The following is a 20,667-nucleotide window of genomic DNA, read 5'->3' as shown; positions in this document are numbered from 1 at the left end:
TGAGAAATGGATGGGGTCTACCAAATAGGGTCAGAATGTGATTGGCAATCCTTGAGTTGGCTACCCAAACAAATGGAGTTGTTGATGCCTGGAATCTGGTGAGGTCCCCTATCATTGAGATAGGCAGATTATGTGTACTAGTTTTTTCTTTGTATTAGGGATGAGTAAGACTGGCTGCTTTCTTGAGGGTAAATGTGTCTGGGAAGCACTGGAGAAGAAGCTGTGTAGGGAGGACACAACAGGAACCTTAAAATAATAGTTATGAATGGGAGACATGACATATGGAAGGGTGGGGCTATCAGAAGAAGAACAAAGATAGCAGACAATCCTCTTGTCAAATCTGTACAATATCCAAAGTTGTGAGTGGTCAGCTACTATTTATTCATTTATGGATGAAATGTACCCAACTACCTGAAACCATCCAGATTCTAGGTGGCTTGTAGAATTTAGATAGTAAAAACAATACAAAATCAGAATCAATTTAATTAAAATAGCAACTAGAGATAAAAGACTATAATTATAGAATTATGCAAAATTATGCCACTGTGTAGAGTTAATCCCCAAAGGCCCTCTGGAAGAGCCCTGTTTTTAACTGCTTCCAGAAGGCCATGAAAGTGCAAACCAACTACATTCCCTGGCCTGAAGGTACTGTTATTTAATGCCCATCTGCTCTGTAATAAGAACACTATATTTGTGATTTAATCATGGTTCAGAGGTGGATTTGGCATGTGTTGTGGAGATGTAAGAGAGTAAGCTAGGAGAGGCTATGTTGCCTATTACTCCATACCACATTAGCACAGACAAGAAAACTGATGGGGGTGGAGTTGGCATAAACCATATTTCTTCTTACCTGGAAATCTTTTCCTCTGTAGCAGGTTATAAGGTCTGTATCTTGGTTAGGCTAGAGAAAATGATTTAATTTGCTAGGATTGTGCTGTATACAAGTTTGATGAATAAAAAAACAAGCAAACAGATAACACCCGCAAAGACTTATAGAATCTAATGAATTCCTGAACAGTCTGGAATATTTTTCAGTGGCTAAAGCTAGTGCTTTTGTTGAATTCTTGGTCCTGTGGAATGGTGAGAGGACAATTTGCACAATCATCCCTGATTGCTCTCTCCTAACCCTGGCCAATTCAGATTGGCTGTTGGAAATGTACTGGGTGGGTCCAGGGAGTGATGAGCTCATTATATCATAAGGTAATGGTCCTTAAGGAAGTAATGTGGCCACTCCTGGAAAAAAAACCCTGGATCTGAATCTAAATCCAGATCTGGAAGTTTGTAATAGTCACCCAGCAGTATATATCTGTTTTGTGAGGAAGATGGTTAAAAGAATAACCATGCATTCTTTAGAATACTGATAATCCAGAGGCATTTCTGCCTGAATTTCAGTATGACTATGAGATAAAATTTATCTTGGTTGCTCTGATGCTTGACCTTTCATGGGGTAGGGACAAAGGAAATGTGATTCTGCTACTCTTGCTCGATCCTTCAGTGGTTTTCTCACATTTCCTTCAATCCTTGCACTGTGTAATCTCTTCTCTGAGTCCCTCCTTAATTGCTCACTGATACCTTCCCCATGGTTAGCTCTAAATCCCTTTACACCCTGATTCTCTCGTATATTTTTACCTGACCATACTACAGATTTATTGCCTTCTATTTTTGTTTGTTCCTTTTCTAGGGAGCCAAAGCCTGTTTCCTTCGTGACATCCCCTTTTCTGCCATTTACTTCCCTTGTTATGCTCACACAAAGTCTGCTTTTGCAAATGAAGATGGACAGGTGGGCCCTGGGTATTTGCTTCTAGCAGGAGCAATAGCTGGTAAGTGTTTTTATTGCATTAAAAAGATTGTCCTTTTCAAAACACATTTTTAACTACAACTTTGCACTACTAGAAAAGGTGTTAGGTTGGGGCTAGGGAGATTTGGATTCAAACCATCCTCAGCCATGGAAACATAGTGGGTGACTTTGGGTTGAGTAGGGAGTAAAACAATGTGTTTATGGATAAATATGCAAGGAATGTTTATGGTGATAATAGAGGTGTATTGGCTGAAGATGTTAATGTGCTTGTACTTTTGAATGCAAATGATGTGTTGCTAGTTGAGAATGTGAATAATTTGCAGCAACTACTAAACAGATTATATGACGCAACAAGGAGCATGGATTTAAAAATTAATATATCAAACACCAAAGTAGTTGTGTTTGACAAGAAAATTGTGAATGAATTTTTGCAGATTATACAAAAATCTCTCTCTCTCTCTCTCTCTCACACACACACACACACAAAACCTAGGGCAAGAAGATGAAGTGTGTATCTTGGTGGTATATTTACTAAGGTGGATATGCACAAGCATATGCTTGTGCCATTCTTGCTATATGGGAATGAAAGGTATGACAGAAGAAACAAAAAAGGAAGTTGAATGCAGGAAGAAAGCGTACTTAAGTCTATTATTTATTAAACTTGTATGCTGCCTGACTCAACAATTCTGGGTGGCTCACAACAATAAAAGAAATTGCAATAAAATCAATACAACATAAAAACATTGGGTTAAGAATGAATAGGTACTAAATTAATGTAAATTGAATACAAAAGTGAGTAACCAGTACAAAAAAGGTATCCTGAGGAAGTTTGGTCATATAGAGAGAACACATGAAAATGGAATTGCAAAACAAATATTTGGAGGAAGGGGAAGACTGAGAAAGGCGTGGTGGATGGAGTTGATAAAATCCTAAAAAAAAAACGGGATGAGAAGCTTAAAGACAAAACACTATATGAACTGAGATACAGACATGGTGGAAACAAGGATGGTTTGGAAGGCTAGAAAGATATGAAGTGTAGCGAACACTGTTGGTGTAAACTGAATCTAGCTGTGGTTTTCCCCCTTTTTTCACACCTTTAATTTCTTCAGCTTACTGTTTTTTTGTTGTGTTTCTGCACTTTGCATACAGTGCTTTCCCCAAAAAGTGATGGATATGTATGTATATATAATAATTTGATATTATTACCAATAATCATATTGACTATCTTCTTTTTATATAAGTTTATTAAACCAATGGGGCATAAGAAACTATGTCTTTGTATGAAGTATAAAATATGAACTATAGATTTCTGGGCCATATGATAATGTCTCAACAGATGAACAAGCTTGGGTTTTTAGAAGATTTATTTGGGTTTAGGGAAAATAGCCCTAGCAAGCGATAGTGTTGAAATGGTAAAGACTTCCTTGAGTCAAGCTCCATCCCTTGTGGCTAGGTGGAAACATCCATGTAATTCTCTTGGCAGCTTTAAAGTGGTTTGTCATTGCCTTTTCCAGGATACTTTATTTGTATTTCCTAGTCTAGCCTACAGCTTTGCAATATCCTGATGGTTCACCATCAGTTGCGAACTAGGTCTGACCCTGCTTAGTTCTTGGGATCAGCCAACACTAGCTGTCACCTGCTGTTGTGCCATGTAATGCAGTCGTTTCAGGAATGATCCACCCAAGACTGAGAGCTGAGATACTGTCAGCAAAAAGGGGCATTTTTGGTTGATCTCCAGGGCTGTGATAGGATGTTAAGCTCTGTATCTCTTAAAATCAAGAACTGAATTTGTGCTCAGAATACACTAGGTCTCTGGTGCAGAAAAATGGTATTGAATAGTATTGGTAATCAATCTCTCTTGGCACTAGTCTGCTGTATTAGGTCAGGTAGCCCAGGCTTTGCAGTCCTATTTGGAGAGTTTTGAATTATGGTTTTCAGTATTTTCTATATCTTTATATGCATTAATGTATGAGTGAATAAGATGTAAATGTTGAATTGATAATGTACAATCCATGACACTGACTCTAATGTTTGGAAAGGAGGAGAAAAGTTATATATAAAATGAAAAAAGGTTGTGGTCATTGTTATCGTATGTAAGTAACAGTAGGTGAGCTACTTTGAGACAATATATTTGAAATGCTGCATTCTAAGTGTTCAGAAAGGGAAAGCTGCTGTTATTATGATAAATAATAGAAATGTAATGACTCTGGAGAAACCATTCCTCTTTTGCATGGAATGAAAAGGGAAACAGTAAATGCTTCTTCTCTGTCCTGCTGTGATCCTGCTAAAGGGAATCATAGCTCAGAAATCAGATTTTTTTTTTTTTTTGGCATGCTGTCGCCCACTACCCTCAAAAACACATTTTGCTGAGCATTTTGTCTTCTGTCTTCTAAATGGAAGAACTCAGTACAAGGATTTTTGTTTGTTTGTTTCTGAAATAGCAGGCATTAACATCTGGATATTTCAACTTTGAGCTCTGTAACAAGAAATACTGAATAATCTGGAATAGTTCTAGATTTACTCGTTTTGTTATGTTATTTTTTTATTGGCATGTTTTTGTATTCAGATTGTATAGTCTGACGAGGCAGGCTGTTATATCAGATGTGGAGTCCTTGCGGTTCTCTGAGCTTGGTTGTTTTCTTGCAGACATTTCATTACCCGACTAGGTAACACCTTCAGTGCTGGAAGGGAGTGGGGTTTGCTCTCTGTTTATATACAGTAGCTTACCCTGTCAGTGTTGGTGGGGGAATTGTTTTTTCTTGGTAGTTTTTAGATTAGATTGTTGTTTACTGCTTGATTGTCTGAGTTGGTAGTTCCTTTAGGGTATTGTTTACTGCTTGATTGTTTGTCTGGTGTCAATCCCTTCTTATCCCGGTGTTGATTGCTGGTGAGTCGGTGTTCTGGTCTTTTTATTTCCTTTTTATTGTCTCTTTTGAATAGTGTGTAAATGTTGTTTATCTCCAAGTGCCTGTTGATGGCTGACTTGTCTGAATACCAAGCTTCCAGAAATTCCCTGTGTTTTTGGATTTAGCTTGATCTCAGATGTTGACAGTTTCCCAGTTGAAACTATGGCTCAGTCTTTTCATGTGTTGTGTGATTAAGGAGTTTTCATCATGTCTTCTGACTGCTAGTTGGTGTTCATGAATGTGCTCTGCAAGTCTTCTGTCTGTTTGTCCTACATAGTGGCTGTTACACTCTTTAGACTGTATGTTGTAGATGACATACGGTGTAAAGAAAAACATACTGTTTTTTCTTCTTGGGCTACTGGATCTTTTGGCTTACTTAAGATATTTTGGAGAGCTTTAGTTGGTTTATGTGCTACGGTGATGCCATGTGGTTGTAATAGTCTGTAGGTTGTTTCTGAGGTGTTTCTGATGTTATCCTTTTCATAGCTTGTGTTGGTTGTGCTGTAATGGGTTGAATGGTCTGACTACAGCACAACCCACAGACTATTACAACCACATTTATAAGCAGATTTCCCTGATCCCAGTCTATCACCTTTAAGAAGCTGTTTGGTAGATACCAGTAATTAAGAGCATGCACTATTTTACAAGTATATTTGATTTATGCTTTTCAATATCAGTTAATTAATTTTACAATACAGAAAAGGCATAAAGTCCATAAACCTCCCAATTCCGTTTTTAAATTCTTGAACAAGGAAAATAGCTGTTTTTAAATGCATTTATTTAGTCAAAATAAAATGGCTTTAAAGTTGGGTGAATTTTGTGATAGAACAAAAACATTTTGAGCTATGCATCCTCTGTGTGAAACCCAAGCCTTTGTGTCAGTGTTTTCTAATAATTCTTTGTTTGCCCTTTGTTAAATTATTGCAGATACAGTAACTATCTCTTTGAAGTCCAACCACTGAAGCAGTCTCTCATTATCAATTGTTGCCAGTATTTGTAATGTGGATTTTGTCCTGTATATTCTCTATTTTTCCATTTCAGGTTACTTTCCATTTAACTCACTCCTCTTTAGAGTAATGTCTTGACTCTATTATTCTGTATAAAATTGGATTGATGGAAAAGAGTACCAAGTATTTAGGAGTCAGGGGAAATTTTATGTAAAAAGGAAGTAAAATGGTATAGCATGGACTGAAGTGAAGCGATCATATATACTGTATGTATGTGCATATAGATAGGTGATAAATTCTGAACATTTATTTGTATTCTCTAGCAATAGTGAAAGAAGGACTTTCTTCTTTTTGTTTTTTGGGGTTTTTTTTTTAGTAAGCTTTTAATTCTCTATATAATGCTTGTTTTGGAGGAATTAAACTCTAAATAATCCAGGCCACTGCAATTAAAAGGGTTTTGAAAACTGGATTGCAATTGTGGAATTCCTGCTGATAGATCCATTTGGAAACAGAGTAGAAAACAAAACTATTTGACCATTGCATCACAAATCTAACAGTTCACACTTGCTGATTTCTCCAAGGGGATGCCTTGGAAACATTCGTGGCCAATAACTAACTTTCAGCCCAACCACATTCACGTGATGGCACCATTTGTGTGAACAGACGTGTCCATGTGGGTTGTGTTTTCAAGTGTTAACAAATCTTTAAAGTCCAGCTTCTATTAAGTGTAAGCCAAAATAATTGCTTGTGGAAAAGTTCAAGAGCAATAGTGCTTGGACATAAAAGAGCATTCATCCCTCAGACTTTAAATGTGAAAAGTCACAGTGTCTTCTTCTTTCTCTCTTTTGGTTTTGGAGAATGGAGGAGCAGTTCTTATTTTAGTGATAAACACACACTTTTACATCTCTTTCAAAGCAGTCTACTAAAAAAAGTGAGATTGTGTTCTGGAGCCAAACCATGGTGGTTTGGATGAAAACTGTTACAGAATTATTAAACTTTAGAGAGAAGGAGGAGGGGAAAAAAGCAGAGGAGATTTATGCATCTTTGTCTGACCACGTTGGTTTGGAACTGCTGCAGAATGGAAAAGTAATAAAATAAGAAGAGACAGGGTTTACTGAATACTGTACAATCTTGCTTTTATTTTTGACTCCCCTCCCCCTTCAATTCTAAATATGGCAAATTCCATTATATTTATTTTCAAAAATTGTTGATCAGAATCCTAAAGTTATTAGATATGATGTGCCTTTTGCCTTCCATTGACATACTACGTAGAAAGTGGTTTGGGCGATCAAGCCCACTGCCTTCGCATGATTTAAATCTTTGTTGCTTTCTGTTGATTTTCTGCCAGCAGTAATCTTCCAGCAAGGCTTTGCAGAAGATGCTAGATGTTAAAATATATGTATCTGGCTGTAGCAATAAGAAACACAGTTGAATTGGGATTTTTAATACTTTTGGGGTTGTGAAAGATGTTCCTGTGTACAACTTTCTATTTCAAGCTTAGCCAGACATCTGATAGGCCGCATACCTGAAACAGGAGGCAAGGTAGAGGAAAGACCAATTTCCAGGGCTTTGTGCAGATGGTCAGACTATAGAAACCACAGAGGACTCCAATTTTAAAATGTGTGAACTTAGACTCTTTGCTGGCTTGGTTATGTTCTCAGCACTTCTGTTTGACTAATTAAAAATAAGACCAAATGGACTATTTCCTCAACACATTACATGAGTTCAACATCCAGGACACAGACATGCCAATTTTCTCTTTTCTTTTTTCTTCACTTTACAAATATTTTCACTTGGTTGAGGCAAACAAAAACAAACAAAAATGTTAACCTTCAGCCAATCCCCAATATCCATATGGGAAGGGAAAGAAACCAGCGCCAGTTCTCTTGAATCTGTTATCAAATGCAAGGGGAAGGTGACATTTTAATATTTTTTTCATGTTCAAAAACAAACAAAACTTCCCATCCATAGGAATTGGCTGAACCAATTCTTGTAACCATGCAATAGGAGTTTTTGAGATCCAGGAGCAGTCCAAAGGGCCTTCTTTACCCATCAGCCCACTGTCTTAGGACGGGCTACCTCTTTTTCTTTTGATCAGTGGCTTTTAAATGGTTTGATAAAATGGTTCATGATGAGTGCCACAACTACCTTTCCTGGAGGACTTTCCCCAAACTTTAGGCATTTTTTTTTTTTGTAACAAAGCAATCTTTAATCTTAAAGATTTTTTTAAATTAAAAGTACAATCTAAGAAGGAAAAGAGAAAAAAGAAACAAGATGTAGCTTAGATTTAATACTTATCAATAGTCGCTGGTTTACCAATGAATTCACTACTATAATATGAACAATACAAGACATTATTGTAAGATATCACATAATCTGTGCCATAGTAACACATATTGCTGTATCCTTTGGTTAATAGAAAGTATTGTCTTTCCAAAACAGATAGATCACGCATGTCTGACAACCATTCCTTGACATCTGGAATAATATCACTTTTCATGCTTGGTATATCCACAATTCCTGATAAATGGTCAAAAAGCTTTGGTATATGATTCAACATTATATTCACTTCCTTAACATTTAAAGATATCTTACAAACTTTAGGCATCTTTAGAAGCAATGTAGGACATTATTTGGACTGAGTCTTGCTGGCGTATTAGAATGTATTTTTCTCTCTAGTTATGTTCCATGGGAATTTAATACATGGCTTCCTTAAAAAAAAAAAAAAAAAGGCTTTGTTAAAATGTAGATTTTGCTTATCAAAATTCTTGTGAACCAGATGAAATTGTTAATAAGTATACAAGCATAAAAAATAACATGCAAGTGAGTCCTTTGAAAATATAGCAAATTATTTTCTCTCATCCCTTCTTTTCTTAAGGAATGCCTGCTGCGTCGTTAGTGACCCCTGCAGATGTGATAAAGACAAGGTTACAGGTAGCAGCCCGGGCAGGACAAACAACCTATAGTGGGGTCATTGATTGCTTTGGAAAGATCTTACGAGAGGAAGGTCCAAGGGCTTTTTGGAAAGGAGCTGCAGGTAACAATTGATGAGGTTTATTAAGAGGTGGTGGGGATTCTGTAAGCCTAAGTGTTAATATGATTAATTATGCTTTTCATTTTACTTTCAAGCTCGTGTATTTCGTTCATCCCCTCAATTTGGAGTGACCCTGGTGACATACGAGCTACTGCAGAGATGGTTTTACATTGATTTTGGAGGAGTGTAAGTACCTTAAATTGACTAATTTGCTCTAGTCAATGATGGGAGAGATCCAGACAATCAATATGGCATGGAAGAGAAAAAGCATACCTCCAGAGTTCAAAGTGAATATTGAAATTACATTATGACCTGGGGGGTGGATCACTGGCAAGGGGAAAGAGAAAAATGGTCTTAGGTTACAGAAAGATCTTGTTTTCAAAGATATTTTAACTAAATGTTCCATTATGTTTTTTTAATTGCAGAAAGCCAGCAGGATCTGAACCAGTGCTTAAATCTAGGATCACCCTTCCTGCGCCTAACCCTGACCATGTCGGGGGTTACAAACTGGCTGTTGCCACATTTGCAGGAATTGAAAGTAAATTTGGACTTTACTTACCTCGGTTTAGATCAGTGTCTCCTACCTCTAAAGCAGCATCTATTTAATCCTAAGTAACAACATACTTGTATCTAATGGTTGGCAAAAGAACCATGTATCAGATCAATCTTTACTACTTCCTTCTTTTAGTTTTTGTCTCAACCAAGCCTTATCTAGAAATTTCTTTTTCTTCCCCATTTTCCCACTTCAAATGTACATTTGTGCTTCCTATGTCAGATCACTGTGAAGTTTCTGCTAAAATAGTTGTTAGTTTGGACCCATGAATGTATCTTTTTTCCCTAATTACTTATACTTGGGATTGTGAATGTACTTGGGCTAATTTGGAAAAGATACTCATACTTAATTATTTTTCTTGTTGGTGGGCAAACAGGGAATGTGGGCATAGAGGAATGTGGCCTTTTGCAGCAGACGAAGATTGTTCTGCCATCCTGGCTGCATAATAGGGATGAGGGCTGAGCAGCACTTCAGATTCAAAGGCAAAAATGAGCTTTACAGTACAAATATGTGAATGTAGTCCATCTGCAACTGCTTAAAGCAGCTGTTGCTTTTTCTGGGATCGTGCAATTGTCCTGTGCGGCTGCCACACAATCCCCGGAAAACACACCTTTGGTTTAAGGAGTGCTAGATTCATGCCTTCAAGTATTCCAGAGTAACTATTTGCCTTCAAATCCAAACTGCACAGCTCTGTTGGATATAGTCTTATATACATTTACATATATATGGGTGTGTGTGTGTGTGAACACACACATACACACACACACAGGCACCTGTGTACACACTTACACATGTATTTGTATGTATGTATGTATGTATGTAGGATTTTCATATATGCAACAGAGATCATGATGCTATATGAATAATTATTTAAACCATCAGATTATGCATTGGTTACATATTCAGTCCGTGTACAATAGGATTCAAAGGTATCGATATGAGCAGTACCTGATTCTGCAACTGCGTTTTACATACATTGCATTCCTGAATTATATTATAGAGCTTTTATGGGCAATACGTTTTTGTAACTTAAACCGCGTCAACACATGTTAAACAATTTACATTCCTGCTAACAGAATTATGACTGGATAAACCTGGGAAAGAAACGTAGCTTTTCCATAATCTATGCACTTTGTGGAAGAACACGTGGCCCTATTATTCTCTGCCATGACATTTCACAGCCCAGGCAAGAGCCATCAACAGTTACCATTGTATGGCTCTCAGTCATCTTCCATGCTTTGCTGCATTGACTTGAATGGAGGCTGCACCCAACAGGTCTGGAATCTGCCCCTACCAATATTTGGGATTTTTTTTTGTGTGTAAATGCACTTAGGAATAACTGCTGCTTGTTTAAATAAATGCAATAGAAGAATTCAAGCACTGTATTAATGGTATTTGCCTTAATTGCTAGCTTGTAACTAGAAAATACTTCTGTGAAAATTCTTACCAACTTTGTTGAATTAAAAGATTTTTCAGTAACAACAACAACAACAACCAGAACAAATATTTTGCCTATTCATTTACTTTGAAAATGATCCCCTCAGACTTCTGTGCATGGAATTGTATGCATGCAGCTCTGTGTCCACGGCCACATTTCCATATATAAGTATGTGGGATTTGGAGAAGCGATCCCAGAGCTGGAACAGCATACAGTTGGAAGCAGAAAGGGGATAATGTTGCGTTGTATCATGATAGCAGATTTGAATTTTTAATGTTGCTGTATTTCTAAATCAGGAAAACTAAATGTAAATTAAAGTGAAGCTTTGTCCTGACTCTGTGCACTACTTTTTGGAGCGCAGTCTCCAATCCAGAAATTGTGCACCCTTGTTCTAGATGAGTAAAATTAATCAAGAACAATCCCCAACGCATTGTGTGTGTGTGTGCCTGTGCCTGTATGCATGTGTACCAAAATAAAACTGGTTTTTGTAACTCTTACTTGGCAACTATTTCTGTGTGGGTTATCCCATCTCTTCAAATAGTGGATATATGTAACTTTTAAATTATGTGGTCACTCAGTGCAAGGATATACACATTCTTATCAAATAATTTTAAAACTCCTTCCAGTAGACTCCAAAGTATGTTGGACACCTTTTGATGTCTCATTTTTAATTTTCATCCTATGGTTCCTGGAATATTAGGACCATACAATTTGTTCAGATCACCTTTAAGGACTGAGAGGTATGGACAGAAAAACCCAACTTCACAAGCCATTTCCTTGAAGCTGCACAAAGATACACAACTGTGCTGTTTAAACATTTTGTCTGCAGGCCAAATGAGGAACTTGCTATATGGGGTGTGAAATCTGTGTCCCAGGGGCTACTTTCTACAGCCCCTTCCCCCCCAGGGCCATCTCACCAGTGCCATTAAAACCAAGAAAGGCATCAAGCAAGGCTGCATACTTGCCCCACTCTTATTCAATATATCAACTCTGTGGTGAGCCATCTCCACAACACAAACTTTCACTCCCCAAAACTTGCTGGAAGACACCTCTGTCCTACTCTGTGCAGGCGATGCTGCAGTACTGTCAAGAACACCTATTGGCCTTAAAAGAGCACTGAGAGCACTAACACAGTACTGCAAGGAGGACAGCTAGAACTCAATTATCAAAAAACTAAAACCATGGCATTTGCCAAAAGGCCCAAGAGCCACTCCTGGAGCATAGATGGCCACAAGGTTGAGCAGGCCTCCTGCTTCAAATACCTGGGGGAGGCGGAGGGGTATTCCTTCATTTTACCAATAGTAGGAAAGCCCATGGGAACAATAGAAGGAAAGCCCATGGGAACTATGTTGCTGTAAATGCACAGAGGAGCTCATCTGCCATTCTTAAATTCCTTAAGAGGTGGACATTACATACCTGCAGCACTCAAGTTATTCAAAGCCAAGCCAATAGGTCAACTTCTTTATGCTGCCCAGCTGGGCCGCTTCTCCAATTTTGTACCGTTGGAACTTGTACAATCCAAATTTCTAAGATCGGCCCTTCCAGTCCCAAAATGTGTTTTTAGTGCCACCCTGGGACTAGAGACAAGCCTCATGAAAGTTGAGGCTAAAGTGTGGGTGACCATACTCAACTATTGGCTCAGACTACCCTTTTTTCCCCTTGGCCTTGCACCATTAACTATGAGTGATAATTTTCAGTCCACATGGAAACAGGCAACGACAACTAAAATCTCATCCCTGGGCTTCTCTCCAGGGCTTCTACTCGGCATGGGATATGATCAGGCCAAAGCACTCATTAAATAGCGTGTAGCAGACCCAGAGCACCAATTGGATCTAGCCAGGTCCCCAACCTTTGTTTCCAGTGAATCCAACAAGTACTCTGCCTCCCCTCTGGCATACTTAACTAAACTTGAAATACCTAAATGCTGGAGGGCCTTTACTCTGGCACAATGCTGTGCCCTCCCCTCAGCTGTCCTTGAAGACTGATACAGGAAGATCCCTTACCCAGACAGATAATCCCCCTGTGACTGGACACACAGAAACAACTGAGCATGTGCTTCTCCAGTGCCTGTATTACAGTGACATTTATACTAGCCTCATCTCACCATTACTGCATAAATACTCCAAGACAATTCTATACCTCCCTGCTGCTTTCAGATACCAACCCTGGTACAACATATATTGCCAGGTTCTGCACAGCAGTGATTAAAATTAGTCCGATGATGATGACCTGTGCCATAAACTAATCAAAATGAGCATCTAGAGTGCTCTGTACTTTGATATAGTCTGCCATATGCTCCCCTACACCCATGGCTCTACCCCTCCTTTTCGATTCCTGTAGTTTTTTTATTTATACTGTTTTAATATATTTTTTATGTCTTCCACCGTTTCATAATTTTTCTTTTAGATTCCTTTTAGATATTGTACTACTTTCTATTTTGTAACTTTTAGCTTTTTTATTATTTTTCTTATGTATTTTCTATGTTTTTTAAATTGACTGTACCCCACCCTCCTTATGCTGGTCTTTGACTCTAATAAAGATTTGATTTGATTTGACTGGATTTTTAAAGCTTACAATAAAACCACTTCCAAGTTCAAATTATTCACAAAGTATGACCTAAAAGTATGGTTCTAGTGCTGCAGTTTTTACTGGTTTAAAGTTTTGATTACAACAACAAAAAAATACTTGGTTAGCGCTGATAGCTTGCAATTTTAGAATATAAGTATATTCCTTCCGTTGGCTGGACATGCCTTCTACCTGGAAATCCACGAGTGGCGAAGAATAAAAGCCTTCCAAATCAATGTACTAAATAAACATATAAAGACAAAACACACCTCCTATGTGCTAGTCTGAGCAGATTAGGGATGAGATCTTGCTTCAGAACATATGCCTCCAGATCGAAACATCAGCTTCAGAATGAGACACATACTGGGTTCATGTAAGTTGAGTCATCGATTTAGTGAATAAACCACAGTTGGCTGGATTAATGCAACACATTGTCAAAACAAACCAATTATGGCTTAGCATGTATGAATTTAGCCACCGTCAATCAAATTGTTCATGGAAGATTTTCTATTATGAATGGCCAAACTCTGGAGCAGAAGGCAAGTTTAGTTCACTCAAATACTCTGTATATGGTTACAACCACCAAGACAATCTTAGAGGTTTAAGGCTTATGTAATGTAATAGTTTGGACAGACTTGGCTTTTCTGGGATGGCTCAACTATTAGGCAGACTACTAAAGTGACACGTGCTGGGTGGCTTGGAAGACAGCTTCCTGGCTGTTTCCTTCTGTTGGAAGCTAGTCCAGGTAGCTAGCACTGCACTCTACCTTAGGTGAGGAAGAGAATTCTGTCCCATTATTCTGAAGTAACTTCACCTAGCAGCCCAAATGGCTTCCATGGGTGAAATGTATTTGGGAAGGGAGGACCTCTTTTACCTCAAGCAGCAGTGTATCTTGAGCCAGCCCTGCACTTTTTCAGCAAGTTTATGAAGGTATTGGGTTGAAAAAATATACTTAACCACCAAGCCATTGTGCTCTTACAAAGCACAACTGGTATGGGACAAGAATTTAATTTCCATGCAGGTTTGTTTCTTAAGGTTGGCATTAGAAGAACATTGAAAGGACTCTAACCCGTAAGACTGAATTTATTGTTTTAACTTAAAAAAAGCAAAAAAGAGCAAGTCATGTTACAACTATATAAGCCTCTTTATTCAAATTCTCTTATTTACTATTAGAGATAAGTTTAATACAAAAACAGTAACTGACATGGCTACAGCACACCTTTCAACACTGACTTAGTAGTAACCTTCTATAACTGCACCCCAATTCAGACTGTTACTACTGGTCTGTAACAAGTGTCGGTGACCAACATGTAATATTAAACTGCCAGGAAATAATAGGTATTTTTAAAGTTTGATTTATTCAACCCATTACAGATACCATTTTTTTTTACAAAGTGACATCCTGTAATTGTTATTTGGAATTCAACATGACTCCAACATGCATGGGAAGACAATGAATGTTGGTTCGTTATGCACATGCTTTACTGCTTTTAAATAAATACGTTCCATGCAGCAGACTGCAATAGATAAGGAATAGCAATATTCATACAGTACATCCATTCATAATATAAGTCACCATATGAAACACCACATCTAAATTCTTTGGCCCAGTCCTAGGTCACAAAGCACATCACATCTGCAACCCATCATATCTGACTTCATATGGATTTACCAGGACTGTGCCAAGAAAAGGTTGTGAGCCCAAGTTTATCCAGGGGTTTTCTAGCTGCTTACTGCAGTTACTAAAGTAGTCAACCAGGTAGCAGTGTAACTCACTTGCATTTCATTTTTTCTTATTCATAACTTTGCTAGAAGAAATGTGAGACAGGAAACTATTCTGAACACTTCCAGGCTACTAAGCACAGCATGATTAGTAGGAAAGAAGCTGAACGGATGAGTAATGCTGGCAGGAACACCGCTAGCAACAGTGCACTGGCCTGATGCTCAATGGAGATGTCATCAACAGCTAGGAGGGAAGGGTTATGCTTTCTTCTAAGCAGATATTTCCATGGTGCCTTCTTCTTCACTGTCAGCTCTGTTGGCCCGGATCTCTACCAAAGTGCGTGCAAATCGAGACCATTCATCACTGTGCGGTACAGCAAGCTGTAGGGATAAAGAAATGAGAAATAAATTTAGTTTCAGTATGAAGAAATTAAGAAAAGTTTCAAAGCAAGTGTTTATTGTTCTAATCATCATTAAAGGCAATTATGGTTTGGAACTGAAAAATCTAGAAGAAAATTTTGACCACCAGTTTCAGTATCTAAAAGAGGGAAGGATTGACTCCTTTTTGCAAGGGCACAATGATCTACATAACCAACCTAAATGTGACTGTATCTTTGAAATCAAAGCATTTTACCCCCCTCTATGGACTTGAAGGAGGCCCAAAATCGTGACATTTTAATAAGTGATCATGAGTGGCCTAGACGTCCGGTAATGACAGTACATGATTTCCTAAAGTAATCTGGACCTATGCAACTTCCACATTACAGAATATAGCTTGGGCAGGAGAAGCCATATCAATAACAACTGCATCTTCCAAGTAAGTTTCTGACAAGTACATCAACTTTCCACTTTCCCCAGCAACACCTGAATTTATTAACTCTGCCTGATTTTCAGCCATCAAAGAAAGAGATGGGCAAAGGAGACTTAATAAATTGAACTAAAAACTGCTATGCAAGCATAAATAAATGGTTGGCATGGTTAAAACAATTGCTACAAGAACTTTGTGGGTTTGTGTGTGTCAGGAGTTAAAAACAGTCTACATCTGCTTTAGTTCACTTGGTTTATGTGTGGTGACTGAGCTGTCCAAAAGGAATCCTAGAATTGTCATACCAGAAAATACTGCACTGAAAGGAAAGGTCCTATGCAGCACATGACTATAAACCAAGATCAGATTGCAGCTATGGTGCCAGCAGAATATTTCCGTATCATGTCAAACAATGTCTTGCAAATGAACCAAATTTACCTGTTGGCACCTGTTGCTGCTAAACAAGTAAGTGGATTTCTTCAAATCCACTTTTCAAAAAAGAGGTTCAAAAGAGAGCCAGTTTGGTCTAGTGGTTCAGGTGCTGGCCTAGAAACCGGGAGACTGAGAGTTCTGGTCCTGCCTTGGGCATGAAAGCCGGCTGGGTGGCTCTGGGTCAGTCACTCTCTCTGCCCAACCCACTTCAGAGAGTTGTTGTGGGGAAAATAGGAGGAGGAAGGAGTATTAAGTATGTTTGCCACCTGGAGTTACTTATAAAAATAATAAAGGCAGGATAAAAAAAAACAAAACCCAAAACAGCACAAAATCAAATAAAAATAAGTTAAGTAGTATAAGTTATAAGTAATCTTGAACAAACCATGCCCCCATTTTATATATCACACTAAGCCAACAGCAAACTAACAAGATTCTTTCAAACAGTGGTTTACTATTTAAAAACCATGATTCAATATCGGATCCTTCTTTTTCAAAAGGCAAGATTGCTAGGGTGCTTCAAAGGGAAGGCCAAATTAATCCCCACCACCTAGCCTATCCTAATCCAGAGTTACAATTTTTGAGAATACAAAACAAAATTGAAGTTGATTTCTCAGTGTATATTTTCATAGACTCAGACTCTAGAAGCAGGTTACAATGAATTTAAATTTACCACGCACCTTTTATGGTTGTATAGTAAGTCTGTAGTCTCTCCCTTGTGAGAGAAAGGAATTGTTGAAAGACATTAGGCACAGTATAAGCCTTATAGTAAAAAACTACTTCAAGACACAAAGCAGTGTTGTCCACACTGGGTCTGTGTTTGTATGTGTGTGTGTATTCTGTTACTGCCAGAGAGCCATAAAACCCTGTGATTTTTTTTAGCCACTTTCCATAATGTAATATCCCACAGATTATGAAATAAAGGAATATCTTATGTATTACAAAAATGTAAGTAAAAACGTAATTGGCACTCAGGAGTGTTCAAAAGATTTAGGTAGAGGACACCAATCTCATGGCTTTTCATAAGCTTAGTGTATATTTCTATATGCACGTTTAGAAATAATAACTAGGATTTCTTTATATTTCATATAACACACAGCAATCTGTTGATAACTTCTTTTCCAAATCACTTCAAAGTAAAAAATTCTCTAGAGGATGCTAAGGAAGGGGCGGGGAAGAGGTGAAGTAAGGAAGAGACAGATCTGGGTGTTGGGAATCACAAAGAGGGGATACACTGTGGAATAAGGACTGGGTAATGTGGGAGAGACAAAGAGACCCTAGAACAAGAGTGGGAAAGAATGGGCAGAAGAGAACAGCGAACATGATTAAGGGAAAGAGTAGCTCCCCATGAGGAAGTGTCTATGAGCAAAGCTTGGAGCAAAAAGAGATCAGGGGGACGTGACAGTATATAAGATTAATAACAGCCAATAAAAGGAAGATTTTTTTACACAACAAATAGTTAAATGATGGAACTTGTAGCAGTCAGATGTGGCAATGGTCACTAATATGGTTTTAAAATGCATGGAGGATCAGGCTGTCCATGGTTAGAAGCTTAACAGCTATGCAGTACATCCTGAACTATGAATAATAAATCTGAATAGTGGCAGAAGACCAGCCCTTGGGATGACCTAAGAAGAGTGTTGTCTTCCTGTCCATGTTCATGAGCTTCTTATGTCCATCTGGTTGATGCACATAAGGATGCTGGCTTATGTCAGCCCTTGGCCTGATCCAGCAGGGCCTTTCTTGTGTTCTTAGGAGGTACAGATAAGAGTATAAGGGTGGACAGACTCCTTCCTTTTTCTGCTCAGCAGTTTCTGGCCTTCATATAGATAAATCAAGAAAAGAATATATGATGTGGGCTAGAAGATCCCCCTTTTCACACATTAAGTGCAGGGCAAAAAGTTGTACAAGGACCTTAAGAAGCCCAACACACACACATACACACACACACACACACACAACCTTTTATATGTTTAATACCAGGATGTTAGACATACAAATAGTTGGTGAAAGTTCTGTACAAATTATTTAATCTAGTTGTTTGTCCTTTCCCATTGTCTCTCCCAATTTTTCTTTTCTTTCAGAAGAAACTGCCTAACCCCACTCCTGTATAACGACTTAGGAAAAAAGCTTCCATTGGCACCATTGGACCCTCAGGGTTTTCTGAAATAGACTGGGGGCTTAGTGAAATAGTTTAGCAGCTTAGCTGCCACAGGCCCATCGCTAGCAACATACCCAGTGCTGAGATACAGTTCCTCAAATCCACAGTATCTTGATGCACAATTATATACCAGCTGGCTTTCTTATTTCAATTCAATATGAGACTAACAAGGAAGCCATTGATGGCACAGTTCTTTATCTGCATCTGAGTAGCCACATCAGCAATGTATCACTAGACTGAAGCAAACCAATTCCAAAAGCAGTAAACACCTTCAAACCCGTAATTAAAGTTTCTTCAGCGTTCTCTAAGGACCTAACATAAAATATATTCAATGTGTGGATTAGAAGATATGTAGGCAAGAATTCCTTTGACCGTAACAATCACAGCTAAAATAACTGCCTTGCCTCTTGACGGGAAAAAAAAAAGCAACCCCTACTTCAGCAAAAAGTTTAGTCCCAGAGCAATCTGTGAAATGCTAGTTGCTCTAATAGCTTGATGTTTAATTGTTACTTATGCATTGCTTCGATATAATAAAGTACTTTTTCTGTAAGCATGTATTGACCACCAAGCACCTAGTCTATACAAGGGATTATCATTCACTACCAAAATGCATCCATAGACAAAACTGCTCCATACTGATCCAACTTGTTGGAGTTCTCCGGAGGTTCTGACAGATGTCTTTCCTAGTTCCACTCAGATATGCCAGGGACTGAATTTAGGGATTTCTTCATGCTAAAGCATGTACTCCACTGAACTTTGATTCAAATCCCCAAACAGAGGTCTGTTTTTATAAAAGTTAGAATGAAATAAAATCTTTATCACTTTTGCAAATCATCAGGATTTAGCTCACTAGTGAGAAACCTAGGCCACGAGAGTAGCAGTCGCTCAAACCCCCTTTTCCCAGCTCCCAGAACTCTCTGGCCACATCACTGAATGTGCTTGCCAAGCACAGGAAAGGCATGAGAATCACACAAAGCGTAAACCAGGATGCTACAATATGCATTTCCCTTCCCCCAAGGAAAATGGAAGCTGCAGGGCATCCTTAAATTAAAAATAATTAATAATTTTACTTTATTTAATTTTATTTTTAATTCAGCCCAAAACAGCAACAGAGAATGCACTTTTTAGAAATGCAAGCATTGTTGCCCCTAGAGATGACCATGAATGCATGCCCAGGCCAAAAGCAGAGATAATACTATCAGCATCAATAATAATCTAAACCAATTTGGAACTGGTTAGTCCAGGCAAAGTTATTGTTTTGTCAATTCTATGACATTACAAAACACTTCAAAAATTGATGTTCTGTCAAAATACTATCCCATGATGCACAAAAATGGGACTGCAAGTCAGTCTACTTTTCTATGTTCTTGGAAAACTGTCTTTATTGTACACAACAGCTTTGTCTTTCAAATCTCTCTGGCATGGATTCAACTATGGGAGCAATTTCTCTTCTCCTCCAGGCAAAAGTGACTTCTACCACAAATATATAGTAAAAATGCCGAAGGCTTTCAAACCCCTGCTAAAGAAAAGGCCGTTTCGTGACTTGGGTGAAAATGCAACACAGTGCAATCCATCTTTCTACTGGGTGTACTGTATAAATGGGAGCAAAGACTCCAGCACTCTTTAAATTCAAGTATTTCTGGCAGAAGTAATAGAATTTCATTTATACCTTGCTAAGAATGTCACTTCTTGCATGCTGCTAAATTGTTGGCTGTGCCCCACGGGGGGGAGAAAAGCAAAGTGAATACTCCTTGCACGAGGGTGTTTCTGATCAACTTGGGTGAAAGTGATCCTTTCCAATTGGCAATTTAAATTAGAAGAAATCTGGTTACAAAGTTACAGAAAAGTAGATAAAGGATGCACTATTATGGCTTATATTGTTTTCTGATTTAATCCTTATTTTTGCTGTACCCCAACAATGATCAATCAATCAAAAAACGTAGGACATTCTGGAACACAGCAAGACAGTCGGTCAATTCACAAGTCCCCAGCCCCCTCATTTCAGGGAATGTCAACCCCCTGATATTCCTCCAAACAGGCCAAGAAATTATCCAATACTGGATATGACACCATTAATTCCTTCTTTTAAATGAGCAAGAAAACTAGTAAACTCTTGCTTTATATCACGTGTCAGGCCCAGCCCAAAAACGACAATGAGGCAGTCCAGTCTAGTTCCTTTATTAGCTTGCACCTAACAGACAGACTCTCGCCAGACTAAACCTATGCTAAAGCAGCTAGTGGATATACCCCATGAGACTCTAGGGAGGGGCTAGTCTCAGCTTCTTCATCTTCTCACGGTCCTGCTAAGG

The 20,667-nt window shown here is 38.4% G+C and overlaps 2 protein-coding genes across 12 annotated transcripts in view; one reads left to right on the top strand and one right to left on the bottom strand.

Moving 5' to 3' along the window:
• The window catches only part of SLC25A13 (solute carrier family 25 member 13), a 121,932-nt gene extending 110,759 nt beyond the window's left edge, over window positions 1-11,173 (top strand). For all 3 annotated transcript variants that reach the window (XM_007428590.4, XM_088150605.1, XM_088150606.1), the window contains 4 exons: window positions 1,682-1,820; window positions 8,530-8,688; window positions 8,781-8,871; window positions 9,111-11,173. In XM_007428590.4, coding sequence (XP_007428652.1) covers window positions 1,682-1,820; window positions 8,530-8,688; window positions 8,781-8,871; window positions 9,111-9,291 — 570 coding nt within the window. In that variant the 3' untranslated portion in view covers window positions 9,292-11,173. The remainder of the gene's footprint in view (window positions 1-1,681; window positions 1,821-8,529; window positions 8,689-8,780; window positions 8,872-9,110) is intronic.
• A 3,193-nt stretch (window positions 11,174-14,366) lies between these two features.
• DYNC1I1 (dynein cytoplasmic 1 intermediate chain 1) overlaps window positions 14,367-20,667 on the bottom strand; it is a 231,435-nt gene continuing 225,134 nt past the window's right edge. For all 9 annotated transcript variants that reach the window (XM_088150610.1, XM_088150611.1, XM_088150613.1 and 6 more), the window contains one exon: window positions 14,367-15,344. In XM_088150610.1, the coding sequence (XP_088006736.1) occupies window positions 15,234-15,344 (111 nt within the window). In that variant the 3' untranslated portion in view covers window positions 14,367-15,233. The remainder of the gene's footprint in view (window positions 15,345-20,667) is intronic.

The sequence above is a fragment of the Python bivittatus genome, unplaced genomic scaffold (genome assembly GCF_059951505.1).
Source record: "Python bivittatus isolate LINGU-HERP-01145 unplaced genomic scaffold, Pbiv_v1 ctg000610_np1212, whole genome shotgun sequence".
Classification (NCBI taxonomy): Eukaryota; Metazoa; Chordata; class Lepidosauria; order Squamata; family Pythonidae; genus Python; species Python bivittatus.
Note: the sequence above shows the minus strand (reverse complement) of the source record. Positions and strands in the feature narration are given on the sequence as shown.